The sequence below is a fragment of the Nothoprocta perdicaria genome, unplaced genomic scaffold (assembly GCF_003342845.1).
Source record: "Nothoprocta perdicaria isolate Ctin4 unplaced genomic scaffold, notPer1 scaffold_20, whole genome shotgun sequence".
Classification (NCBI taxonomy): Eukaryota; Metazoa; Chordata; class Aves; order Tinamiformes; family Tinamidae; genus Nothoprocta; species Nothoprocta perdicaria.
In genome coordinates, this window is record NW_020455205.1 from 5,955,229 (window position 1) to 5,969,968 (window position 14,740).

General features: G+C 39.2%; 1 protein-coding gene across 1 annotated transcript in view; it reads right to left on the reverse strand.

Moving 5' to 3' along the window:
* Positions 1 to 14,740, reverse strand: part of DPYD (dihydropyrimidine dehydrogenase) — a 277,603-nt gene that overhangs the window by 210,978 nt on the left and 51,885 nt on the right. The window contains exon 4 of the mRNA XM_026038025.1: positions 208 to 295. Within this exon, the coding sequence (XP_025893810.1) occupies positions 208 to 295 (88 nt within the window). The remainder of the gene's footprint in view (positions 1 to 207; positions 296 to 14,740) is intronic.

Here is a 14,740-nt window from a genome sequence, read left to right on the forward strand (position 1 = left end):
TGTACTAGTCTGGAGCAGCATAATGTACCAGCATGAAACAGCAATAATTAAAAACAAGATAAATATGCTGAATTGAAAAGTCCCTGGTACAAAGCATCATATTTCACAAGACTTTACAAAGATATGCCTTGTAATGCAAAAGCACAATGAAAAATGCAGACAATTGCTGTTCTCTGCTTCCATGCACTACTGCAAGCCTGATTTTACCTTGTTTGCGATACTTGTGATAAACGACTTGATGTCCAGATGAGTTGGGCAACTCTTCTGACATGGGGCATCCGCACACTTTAAACATCTACACGAAAAAAAGAAAACTGTGTCAAGGAGACATGGAGCACAACTGCTGCCAACAGCACGGGGTTTCTCAAGTGCATATGACAAAAGATAAGCCACAAATGATTAATACAAGACTTTTCTGTAAAGTAACTAGTTAAAATCTCTAAATGCTATATGACCTATATTGGATTGAGCTTTGATGTTGGACATTCAGACATACAAAACTCAAGAATGCTTCCACAGAGTAAAGAATTAATTTGTCTTGTACGTGCAAACGGAAAAAAAAAAGAAATGTGAGCACCAGGTAAATTTTGAAATCTTTCTTACGCATTTCTTGTAATGTGCTTCTGACCTTCTAAAACACTTCATCCCACTCATGCATAATCCCTACTGAAATAAGCAATACTCCCTTGTCATCCCTAATATCATATTTTATTGTATAGCAATAACACACAGATTTTAAGGGACAAAGACTTATTGTATGTTCCTGTATAGTCATCTATATGACAATATTGGTCCAGTTACTTGTACAAAGGCCATTTAAGGACTAGCTAGATCTTAGAATATGTAATTTACAATAAACCAAATCAAGATAAAAACAGCTGAAGAAATTTAATTATTCTGTATTAAGCACAAAAGTACCTGCATGGATTTTTAGCTTTACATATCACTGATTATCGCACAAATACCACAGTGCTCACCATCTCAACAGTCGTGAAATTATTCTCATCACTCTTTCAACACTGTTTTACCAATGTACTGAATTTATGCTAGTTACTATTTTAATAATTTTAAGATATGAAGAATGAAATAATGGTTTTAATGTATTACTTGAGCATTATTGATACAAGTCTAATAAATGCACCCTAACTATTGTTGACTAGGACTAGTAAGCACTACTGTGGAACTGTCTGGAGTGATCGGCCTGGCTGAAAGAGGCCTATGGGCAAAAAGTAGAGAAATGAAGAGTACATTAAAAGGAACAAACGTGCCTGAAAACAGCTGCAATAAAGAACTTGTCTAACTTTGTCAGTAACATGCACTGCTTTTGTTTCTGTTTCTTTAATTAAGTGTAAAATAAGAGAGAAGGCAAAAGCAGTTTAGTAAGAGATTCATTAGTTTTCACCCTGTTCATCACCTATCTGGGCACTGCAGACACCACGGCACCAGAAACACGACAGCTTAATCTGGAGGCACCTTCGGGAGCAGCTCTCTGGATTTCCACACATGGGGAGAGTGTCCCAGAGGGAACACTGAAAGGAAGGCAGGTCTCCCGGGCACCAAAGGCTGGGAAACCCTACGGAGCCCAACGCAGCATTTTTAGTTTCTTCTAAAATGCAATAGTCTGTAGCCAAGACCGAAAGAATTGCATTTAACATAAAATAAGTTTCTCGAGAGTAGATTACAACAATCTCATCAAAACTGCCTGGAAAGGATAAGCGGCACAGATTAACCGGCGCGGGGAGTGAGCATCTTTACCCAATTATTTCCCTTTTGATTTTTGCGCTGGTTCACAAATAACAGCTGCTGGAAATGTCAGCTATTAATGAGCGAGGACAACACAAACTTGAATGGGAGCTTCTGGGGAGGAGGGAAGGGTGCCACGAATATGCCAGCCCAGACTCTCGCTTATAATAATACCAAATAATACCATCTCCTGCCTCGCCAAGCGCTCCGCAGCCCAAAGTGCATCAGGCTGCCATTAATCCCACTTATCACCCTGACAGCTCGGTAATTACACTCCCACTCGAGCTGGGCGCTGCGAGGTCCCCATGAAGCCGGGGGCACGGCGCGGCACGCACGCTGGCGAGGGGCTTTAGTGAACTCGGGGGGTTGATTACCAAGCCACGTTAGTGTCGACCTATTTTTCTACGTGACAATAAATTATCCTTTGACCATCCCATAATAGATGCTGGAGTGCATTTACTGTACCAAGGAGCAACGCTGCGCGTTCCGGTGAGTTGGCAAAAAGAATAAAATAGCACAAGCGCCACAAAAAAAAGTTATTACAGAAATTACTGCCAGTGACTGATCCCCTGGAAAACAGCACACAAAATCCCAAATCTAAGGGAATATGCCTACAATCACTAGGAGCTCCAATGCCACATGCCTTTTCCCATATGAAGAGAAATTACTCTTTTTAATTACACTTTCCTTTTTCTGTAATTGCCACCTTTCGTTTTTCAAGGCTATTCCATTACTGTGTGTTTAGTTCAAAATGAAAGGTAAACATCAAACCACATTTAATCTAATTCTCCTGTTAGCTGCCATTACATTGAAACAAAAAGATCATTACCAAAAAATACAAAATGAAACCACACATGTTTTAAGTGGCCGTAATATCTTGGATGACAAAAAATGCAGAGCATTAGACAGAGCCAGGCACACCGTGATTATCAAGACTCGTTATCTCAGACTCCAGTTAAAACACAGACAAACCAGTTTTCACTTAGCAGAGCCCTATTTTCATTCTTACCCCTATTCACTAATGAAACAGCCCTACCTTTAGAATTACATGAGCTACGCCAGGCCCTAGAAAATACTGTATTCACCTCAGGGGCAAGTACAAGAGGAGGAGGCAACCCTATAGTCTTTGTACCATTAAACCCGAACTTGGGAATCTCAAAAACAGGCAATGAAATTTTCCATTTTGGGAGCACTTTGCTCTTGGTTCAACTCAGTGTTACTGTAAAATGGTAAGCGAGATATAAAGGTTCTACAAACTCAGTGTAAATATAGCATATTTATATAAATATTTATGCAAATATCACCATTTTGCATAGCTTTACAGACAGGTTTGTGAGTTTATAATGACAGAAATTCACATTTTCCACATATTTCAAACACTACATGTCTTACTGAGCAGTGTTAAATTATATATATATGTATCTCCAGTGAACTTATTTTTAACTTTTAATTTTTAAATATTATAATAATGAAGCTATTTATTGCTGAAGGTGAACCTGCTTTCAGTTAAGCTCCACACACAAAGGAGGCACCTATGCAGTACCCAACATGATCAGCTGTCAGGCTTGTACCTGTCAATTTTCTCCCTACAAAAATAAGCACCTAAAACTGTGTATGAACATGCACAAACTCACTCGGGCTACCTCTAACACTGCAGGTATTATGGTATAAACTCCAAACCAAAACAGAGAAAACAGTAATTATTATTAATAATGAAAGAAATAGACATTTTTAAGAACAGTGATCTTTTTTTCAGGAAAATAAGAAAAGGGGAATTGAAAAAAATAAGTAGTAAATTTCTGGAACAAATACTATCCTTTGGGGAAAAAAAGGATGCAAGAGAACCATGAAGGATAAAAGAGAGATATAAGCAAGAAAAAAGTACAGATAAAGCAACAATTTTCTGGAACAAAAGATATAAGAAACAAATTGTGGGTTTTTGTGCACGAAGGAAAGAGAAGGTTGCTACAGCCAAGACTAATTATCAGTAAATAATTTTCAGTGATTAATTGTTGAAATATTTTTAAGTATTTCTGTAATATTATTTGACCAACAGATTTGCCTCATTTCTGGGAGGAGACTAGCACTTAACACCTCCTTGCTTCTAAACAAAGAAGAGCAATTTAGCTATTTCATTACCTAAAATTGCAGTGAACAATTGTCTGCCTAACTGGCAATAACACTATCTGAAGTGCAATTACTTGTACGCTGAAAGGCCAGGGGTGAAACAGATAATCTGAAGTAATATTCCACAGCGGATCATTGCCGATAACCTAGCAAAATTTTCATATATCACAAAACAGGCCAAATAAACTTTATCTTGGTTACTGTTGGCAGAGGTTTAGAAGCAGATTAAATCCCAGTCCATTTATGTGGCTTTCTGCAGAACATAAAAATATCATTTTAAAAAGGGGCTTCTGGCTCTTCTATTTGTAGAACTTTCTGAAACTTTACCCAGAAATGGCCCACAGAACACAAAACAGGAGTCTGGCACAGGCCGTGCAGCCACGTTCCCATATACACCTGCCAGGACTCGGGTCAATTATTTCTAAGAGAACAGTAGAGTGACACCATCCAGCAACCCGCTCACATGAGGGACCCCTCTATTTGCTGGGCGTTACCAATGCCATTAGTGAGCTTACCATATAGACACTATATGTTTCTCTTAACTGTGCACTGCACAATTATTGACAGAGATTTACTGGGCGAGGCTAACATCATCCTGATAAGCTTCCTGTATCCTAAAATCACTACTCCTTCCAAGCTCCTTAAAACCTGCATACCCAACAGGGTACCTGCAGAGGAAAACTGGAAAAGCAGGGGGATTTGGAATGCAAGCAGAAGAGCAGCAGATAGGGACAGAGGCTCCTGTCTGTACTGTCACTCATCTCACATAAAAAATAAGTATTTTCCCTTTAAAATATTTTCAAACCAATCACAGAAGAAAACATTATTTTTTCTAGACTAGAAACAAAATGTTTTTTTAAAACCAACCAAAACCAAACCAACCCCCAAGAGGGGGTTCTTATCCCCTCTTACTGGACACTGATATCTGAGCAAGATCTCCTCAGAAAGGCTTATCCAAGTAGGAGATTCACAGATCAGCACATTGGAGAGACTGAGAGGCAAATACCCACGACAGATGGGTGGTGAATGAGGGCCCTTAACGTGAGCCAGCTACTCAGTACCTGTGGGCACAGCAAGACAGACCTCACCTTCATGAAGAAAACAAATTATTGCAAGGAAAAACATACAAACACAAGTGAAACTCAGAGGAAGGTGCTGAGATTGCAAAAAGAGAGACACAGACAGTAACGGAAATTTAGTTTGTCTACATATGACTATTCAAAGTTGCAATTTTTAACATCCTTTTAATAAAAGCAGTAGGTCATTTTAAAAATAAGTATGCAGTGCCTGCAATACTCAGGAAATCACATGGAACACGGCTTTTAGGAGACACATTCAGTATCATGCAAGTTAGCAATGCTATTTCATGTCTAAAGAAGTAAGGAAAGACTCCCGCATCCCTGTCACCTTTGGCCACCTGAGCCTGCCACGGATCCCTGGGAAATGGAAAGGTTTTTTCTGTCTGAGAACTACGTTGACCAGAAGAAACAAATTTTAAAGAGAGACACTGCAGAATCAGAGGCAGACACTGACACCCCTGCTGGCTGTGACAGGAGATGTAAGGGAGGCACTTGTGATTGAAAGCAAGAACTGCTCCGAGTTGAAAGTTAGTCTTCAGACACAAAGGCCTCCTACCCTAGCACAGAATAACAGCACTTACAGGCAAGGTTATTTTCGGACACCTGAGAGGTACTGAATCATATGGAGATGGATGCCAAATCATTCCATTCATCAATGACTCATCTTTCCTCTTTCTTCTTTGCCTCTCTACATGACCATTACTCTTTCGCCACTTTATTTCTACTTCTGAATCCCTCTCGAGGGCAGGAACTCTCCCCTCTCCTTCCATCTGCCTTTCTGCTTTCTGTAAGGCTTTACTTTCCCATCCCGCTCCTCTATTCACCTTGCTCCAAGCACAAGTTTTACAGTAAATTTTTCACCTACCATTTTGCAACATAGCCTCAAAGACTACTGCCTTCCACCCAATTCATTTTATATAGCTTGCATATATCATTGCTTTAATTGTATTTCCCCAATTTGCAACATTTCAGAATAAAGCTGCTATATAAATTAGAGTTAATTAAAAACAGAAAAGCAGGGGAGCTTACAGCACATTGTAGCACAAAGCATGCACACCAGTGCATGCCAAATCAGAAAGCTGCAGTATCCTTTATCAGAAATAAAACCAACTGCCTTTTATATATAATGCAAGTCCTTCCAACCATGTTGTGCTGTCTCACAAATTGCATTTGTGAACAAACAAATCAAATGAAGGGTTTATATTTCTCTTAGTAGATAGGTAATACGCAGCCCAGATCCAAATCAATAATATCACTTAAAATATATTTATTTTATCATCACCAGCACTGGAATGCATATTGAACACCTTTCACTAACTCGCTCCCTCTGTCACAGGCAACAGTCACAGCTTGGGTAATTACTTAATTTAATTTATTGCCAATTAACATAAACTTTAATTACTGATTTGAGCATTGCGAAACAAAGACAACACGAGCAATTAAACAGCTGCTGAGGAGACACCTTTCCTCCCCCTTCCTCCAGGCTCTCCTTCAGCCTGGCACCTCTCCTCCCGCCTGCTCCCCTCGCTGCTGCTCCCGCGCTCAGACCCGCTGCCCGCCCTTCCCTTACGGGACTCGTCCCAGGATGAGGTTTCTGCCTGCTGCTTTGCACGTCCTACGTGCGTTCCTGTGGGCACTCGGCCTCCTCTGCACGGAGCTCCCCATGCCACAGGGTCCTGGGCCTCCTCCGGCACAAAGTGCACTTGCTGCTGCCCCAGACGGGGTTCAAAGCATCGAGCCATGATGAGGACACGGCCCCTGCCTCGTGCCTCTCAGCAGCTGCCCATGGTGCCATCTCCTCCCAAGCTCTGGCAGCATCCACCATCAAGAGGCTACATCTATCTAGCTGCAAGAAATCAATATATTAATTTGTCCACCCATGTTAAAAAGGAGAGTTGGCTTGGCACTTGCTTTCGTCATTTGGTTAGGTGTGTTACTTGTTTTCTAACACTCCTCAACCTTTTTTTTTTTAAACATTTGTTTGAACAATTCTTTCTAACTATTTTAAGCTATCTATGGATCCATCAGCTGTCTTTGCTTGCTGCAAATGCTTCCAGCTACGCCTAAGAAGTTTTAAACAGCCTTATGACAGCTAAGTACCCCATTTCAGTTTACAAAACATTACATAATACTCTCAATGTCCACAGACATGTTTTACCCACACAGGGAGCGTGTAGTTCTTGAATTTCTGTTTTCATAGGTCACATTGGCCAGTGTCAGAGCTCTGACACACACAAGCACTGCAGATGATCTGCCTCTCCTACGGGCCCACAGCTCCTCATTCTGCTCCCCCCGCAAAACACCAGCGCCATCTCAGTAACGGAACTGGACAGACTCTTTCCTCCCATTCAGATTGAAAACTGAAAGTACTTTCTTTTTCAAATGTAAGAATTTTAAACATTAGTAATTCTTCACAGCAATATTCATTCTGAGCACTTTTTCCATCTTTCCTATTTCATTTTAAGCATTATGAAATTGCCACTTTTTCAAAAGCATTAATCAGTATTTTGTATGTATTAAACTGTCTTACAAAAACTCAATATTATTGAAAGGCACTTTACTGTCAATAACATTTCCATTTAAAACTTAAGACAAGATTACAAAAAAATCAAAAACACTTAAAAGCCAATTTGTAACGTCTCTCAGACAACAACTGCATTTAGCCACCACATATTAATTAATATTGCCTCAGCATCCTACAGACATAATATAGTTTGTTGCTCATTATGCCAAATCTGATGTTATCACATACTATTCCAGCAGTGTAAACCAGGCCCAACAGACACTTGCCACGACGACTCTGCCACTTGTGGCTCAACCACACCTAGGGCCTTATGGAGTTTTGTAAACTGGTACATTTACACTTACCACAACAGTGGTCCCTTTCACATAGGAGACAGCTGTTACATGATGTTCAATATCCTTTTAATCCTCTATAGACCTTAGACAGAATGAGTTGACAGAACTGACAGCTTTTATTATAGCTTGCCCTGTACACAATAATCTTCTTTCACCCAGACTATTCTCCCAGAAGTGTTACCGACTTTTTGACTTATATTAAGGATTATTTCTAGTCTTTTTAGGAGAGAAGAAATTTTTTTTATGTGGCATGATCTTTATCCTGTGTAAATTACCTTTTCAAAATATGAAACACCTGTTGTCTATCTTAACATCAATGAAGCTCCTTTGGGCTCACTGCAGGGGAAAAAAAGGGAAAAAAAAACAACAGAAAAAGAACCCGCACTTTACAAGTTAAGTCACAAACGTGCTTTGCTTCCAGAATGCCTTCACAGTCTTTGTCCTCTATACAAATATCATTCTGTACAAAACATCATTAGCAACAGCAGCTCATATCTACCATTTAGCAGTAGGGAAAGACATTTAACACAAGCATTCAATATTAATGTATATAAATAACATCCAAATGAACTATAATAAAATCTCAAGTAAAATGCATGCATTGAAAATACAAGAAAATATTCTCGGTGAAGAGCTACTTATTGCAGTGCCACAGAGGCTAAGCATTAGACCAGTGGAGATACTGATGATCAGTCTCGCAATTTAGACAGGCCAACAAACTTAGCAAAATTAACCTAACAGTCCGTTGCGCAAGGGTACATTGTGGAGAAGTACCTTGGGGAAAGGCAGTAGCAACAGGATAAGCTCGTGTTTCTTCTTAGCACCCGAGCTCCAAGTATTTCTTTGGCACCGTCTTTGCCATTGCATTGCTAACTGCCCTGGAGGGCCAAGGAGACAATGTCAGTCTAGGTGGTGGCCACTTGCAAGGCACATCTGCCTGCCCTGTGTGTGCCCAGTGCCACCGTGCTGCTAGAGGGGCAGCAGACAGGGGCGCAGGAAGGGGAGACAGCAAGCCTGAGGTGGGAGAGACTGGGGTGCAGCAGCCACCGTTTGCATGGCAGGAGGATCTGGCTCTACAGTGAGGGTATTCTGAAGCAAAGTACCTCACTGCACTCTGCACCTGCAATACAGGTTTCAAAGGTTTTAGCTTTCCTCATTTCCAGACTTGGAGAAAGAAAAAAACATTTTTGAATGGTACAACAGTTGGGGACTCTAGAAAGACCCAAGAGTTCAACCACATCTCCAGAGAGAACCTGAGAAAGGTGCATTTTCCCACCGAGAGCATCAGTTACTGATCCCAGGCAAGCAGCTCTTACCAAGTTTTGTAACTCTTTTCCAGAGCATCCTCAGTAAAAACTCAGTTTGTGAGATGCTGAACTCTAGTTCACCGAACTGTGCAGATCACTTAACTGTGCTGTATTTTAATGTGTCTGTAAGTCCTGCTGACCCTCAGCAGGACCTTGCCTTTACTTATAATTAAAAGCTTTAAATGATTTCCTAAAGCAGCCTAATACAAGTCTTCCAGAAGGAGTTCCCAGGACCCAGATGAGCGGGAGGAGCTGCAGCGTCCTCACTTTTTCCTCATTTTAAAATCAAAGCAGCTACAGATTTTAGAATGATGTACTGCTCCTCCCATGCGTCTCCTGAGAGCTTCTACTCCTGAGGAAACTATCAGAATGCAGCAGATAATTCTGCATTTGAATATTTTCTCCTCAAATTGCATGTATGCAATCAATCTTCCATCTTCTTTTGCAAATAAAGAATTTTGCCTAAGACACCATAATAAGTGACACTATAAGCAGGCTCAGCCATCAAGATCTAGAAATACAGGCTATATTCTTGTTATTTTTCATCTAATTTAAGTTGCATGTTATTTACATATTTTAGCCATAAGAAATTAATATAAGCTCATTTACAATATATAAGAATGTAAAATGAAATTTTAAAAAGCAGTCATTTTCTTTTATGCTTTGCTGTTAAGGGGAATTATTTGGCTTTACATTTCTATTTTAAGTCTATTCAAAAAGCCAAGATGCCAAAAAGTATCTCCTCTACATGGAAAAGCTTTACAGCACAATACTAGAAATTATATTGGCAAACTAGAGGTCAAAACAAAACCAGGAATCCTTTTCAAATTACACAGCAAATCAATGTTGCTCTCATAATACTCTGAGTTTAAAGCTCTGATAACAGTTCAATAGCAGGTAGTCAAAAACATAACCTTATTTGTTTACTCAAAGTAAATAGACCAATTCATTAAGGCTGAATGATGTCAATAAATGTTGGCATAGCCCAAAGTCGCTCACCAAAGGTGAGGCAATAGATACACAAAACCAATATGCAATTTAACTAGGGTTGGGGGAAATAGTTGTTTGTTTTACCCAAACTTATGGAGACACCACTGGCATATCTGAAAGGAGCTGAATGGTTAAAAACTGAATGGAGAAAAACCCCTACCTACAGTCCATTTGATAGGAGATATAAAATAATTCTTCAGCCTTTAGAGTCTCACTAACCAGGGTTACTGTAAAGTTACATGGGCAAAAGCCTAGACTAGATGACTTAATAGGTTTAGATTATCTTCACAATTACTTCTAGCATGCTGAAATATGCCCTTTAAAAATGACAAATTAATGTCTGCTTATCAATCTGCAGTTTAGGTGTCCCACAGAGATAAGCAAACTTTATAGAATTTAAGAGTCCACCTATCTCAAGCTATTTAGGATTACAAGGGTGACAAATATTCAAGTAATATTTTTTCTTACAATCTAAGCTCCTGTCTTCACTTCAACACTTTGCCAATCACTCCAAAATTAGGACAGGACTTTGCAATAATAGCATCCTAGCATCCAAAGGATTTTAAATACGCAGGTATTATATATCCAGATTTTTAAATGTGAACAGGAATACTTAAAAAAAAAACACAGCTTGATTTCTAAAATTACTCCATAGACTTTTAAGGTGGATAGCTACTAGGAAAAAATTATTTACGGACTAAACGTAGAAAAGGTCCTGGACTGTTAATGTGGAGCAAGCGTAGTTGGCAGACAATCAGCTGATCTGCATTTGCAACAACCAGGCAAACATTTGTTGCTATGAGAAAGGCAGAAAAAATGCATTTTAGGTTTTAACTTTAAAACCTAAGCACAGAAGAATTATAATATCCTTTTAAAAAAATTATATAAAAGACAAAAGTATTTGTCACTTTTCCTCACACATTGAAGATAATAGCATAAAAATCAAGACATTTTCTGGGATGCCTCGGCAGCTAAGTGCTGTCTGGAAAATATTAAAAGAACCATTTTTCAGAGCAGTGTAGCTTAGAGGAATTTTAGGATGGATTAATAAAGACATTAATCTGTTGATTTACCACGGTTTGATAAATTGCTTGTTCTTGAATCCATGGCATTGTACTCCTCTGTATATGCTCAAATTGTTAGACTCGCAACAAATATAGAAAACCTAAGACTGTAAATGTAGTGCAACTGAAAAAGTGTACTCTTCCCATTTCCCAAAGGCATTGCATTTTCAAAAACCTGCTAGGATTTAAATATTCTCTTTTGGTAGATGGTTTCTTTTGCTACAGATGAGCAGATGTCTGCCTTTTGGCAATTCTTTTACACAGCTATTTGAAAACAATTACAGAAAAAAAAAAGTTAAAAATGATTTATGTAAAGACTACTCCACAAAGACCCAAATACTGCATTCCCCATTCAGACACAAATCACACAGAGACATCTGAGAAAGCCTCGGAATCAGCAGAAAGTGCCTCTCTCTCTATGCAAAACCCCATGCTAGGGATGATTAGCAACACCGCAATTAGCCCTGCATCCCAGGCCAGGGAGCTGTGCTATCACTGGTGCTGTTTTCTAACCCAGAAGCATTAGGGCTTGATGAATCCATCCGATGACTTCCAGCAGCTTCATGCCTCAGGTTTCATAGGCTACTATGATACAGCCTATGATATCAACACAATCACATCTTGTTAATATATTCCCATTTTTTAAAAGCGGAGGATATCTGTATTGAAGTCCCACTTCAGCCAAATCTCAGGTACATTCAGTAGCTGTATTTTCTATAACAGAATAAATGGCATTAAGTACTCCTCAGTCAAGAAGTGTACCCAAGGATACCAGAAACTCTTCTCCTTTTTAGCTTGTGTTCTGACCAACTAAAATTATGCAGTTCAAGAAAAAAATAATACAATATTGTTCAATCATGTATTAGTGTTGCCATTGATCTATATCCGGTTATACGTCATGAAACAATAAAACAAGAGAACACACTCAAGTAAATGGAGTTTACTCGCTTCCAATTTAGTCAATACAATTTACTTCTTGGCAAGCCCAAAACAGAAAAATGGAGCATTTATCCCCTCTTTCATTTCCTTTTTCACTCTTGCCTTAAGTGTACTAATGTGCATTATGACTAGTAACATTCTCTCGGAAATAGTCCCTGCTTGCTATTTTTACACCCATCCAATTGAAGCCATTTTTCACATAATCAAAAGATAGGATATTTTGCCAATAATCAAAAGTCTGTCCTTCTGCATTAGACAGCAATGCACAGTAGTAGAAGCTCTTCTTTCTTCCTTTCCTTATCTCTAACTAGATTTTTTGGCCCCTTTAAAGCCCAGAAGATTTTCAAGCACACAGAAAGGAGTTTGACAGCTATATCTCATCAACAAACAAAATAAAAATAAGCTCCCAAATACAAACAAAACCAAGATTAGTGTAACTAACAGGAAAATCCTATTTGTGCTTTTGCAAATCTCTCCACAAATCAGTGTTGGTGCTTTATGATCACAGAAATCCATCAGCCTAAGAAGATGTATTTATTTGTGATTATAAAGTACAACCACATAAGACTGTGCATTCACAACTTCAAACAAAAACAGAGATATGTGCAAGAGATTATATAAGATAACACTTCCATTTTCTCAGCAAAGACAAAGCAGTGATACTGTTTGGATGAAATTTTCTATTGCTAGCACTGCATAATCTTTGCAAAAATACACTTGAGCACATTCACCAGTGCTGTGTGAGTGATATACTAGCGTAAACAGTTAACACTGAGCCACAAATGTCAAAACAGATTAAATACATTATGTAGTACTTTTTTATTGTATTTGTTCACTTGCTAGTTTGTACAATTCACTAATTCATAATACAGTCTCCCTATCATTAGTGCAAATTAGCAATTTTCTAGTACATAATTAAAAAATGCATTAAATTCACACTTTATACTGCATGTTTGTTGCCTTTGTGAAGATACAAAATCTTGCATGATCAAACGAAAGACTAGGGTGGTTATTTTGACTCTGAAAATAGCTCTACACAACCTCCTGACATATTTCTCAACATCAGCCCAGTTCATGTATTAGCTCATCACCAGTACTTTAATCCTTTAGCATGAAAATATAGACTATTTTTGCCTAAACAGTTTCCTCTTCATGTATCTTCAGATGAAAACTCCTTTACTCAGTGAATCCTATTACTGCTACATCAGTAACGCTGTTATAGCTCTTCTTTAACTTACACTTATCATGTAGCATAAACCCAAAACAGCATGTAGAGCTAGGTCTCAGAGACAAGCAGCTTCCACCCAAAATAAACACTGCATTTTGTTTCCAGATTTAGTCAGTCATTCAACATAGTTCATAGCACTGCTTCACAGGAGTAACACTGACTCTTTACTTCAAATGCATCCATCTCATTACTAGCAGAGTTCACAATACAAATAAGATAAATATTAATGAATAATTCAGAGGAACCCCAGGTTCCAACAGGAGAAATTAATCAGAATTATTTTTAAATAATGTGATTTCATTTTGTATTTCTGTGTATTAAGACAAAAAAGCACAAATTCCTGCATTTTCTGTGTCCTCACATGGAAAGACATGGAACACAAACCATCTCAAGCAGAGAGCTGCAATCACTTTAGTAGGTACCCATGAATTATGTGCAAAAAAATGCCCTCAAGTATTCCACCTTTTTACATAGTCAGTTCATAATGACTTATGCTAGTATCTATTAAATATTTTATTAATTTACCATGAATATAAAGTATGACATTATCACCTTACTCTTGGAGAAATAAGAGATTAAATTACTGACACACTGTGTCCCAAGGGGGAAAGATAGATGAGAAGTGCAAAATTGTGGAGTAGGGAAGGGGAGAGAGAAAACAGAACGACTGGTAGTAAGCATTAACTATCCCAAAATCCCACTACACCTAATTTCCTAAGCCAAGTCTACCTGAGGAGTCCGAGCATGACAGCAAGGTCACCTTGAGCCAGCAACATGCCCCTGCAGCAAAGGAGGCCAATGGCAGCAGATGAAGGGACGTGATCCTTCTCCTCTCCTCAGTGCTGCCGAGACCCTCCTGAGTGCTGCGACCGGCTCTGGCATCCCCAGGACAAGGAGCCATGGACATCCTGCAGCAAGTGCAGCAACGGGCCTTAAAGATGAGTAAGGGATAGTAAGGAAGAATGAACCAGACTCAACTCAGTGGCATCCAGTGAGAAGGGGCAAGGGACAAAACCCAAAACACAAGGAATTCCAAGCTATAAAAGATACCACCAGCAGCACTGCCCCTGAACACAGCAAGTTCCCATCTCCCTATGAAGGTGTGCTCCTGCCCCTGCCTTCTGCTGAGGAGTCACCATGAACACAGGATCCGAGCATCTCATACTCTTGGTTTGTACTTCTCCTCCCCAAAGCTATATAACAAAGAGATACTACACATCCATTTTGACCATGAAGAACTAAGGCACAGAAATTCAGTAAATCAACTACAACACAGGAGGGAAGGGCATCCAGGCATCCAAAGCAACACCAGAACTGTTACTCTCTTTTCTGAGTGCTCTACTGGGCCATTACATCACTGATCACCCATTTATTCTGCAAAAGCTTTCTGAAGAGTTTCATCTA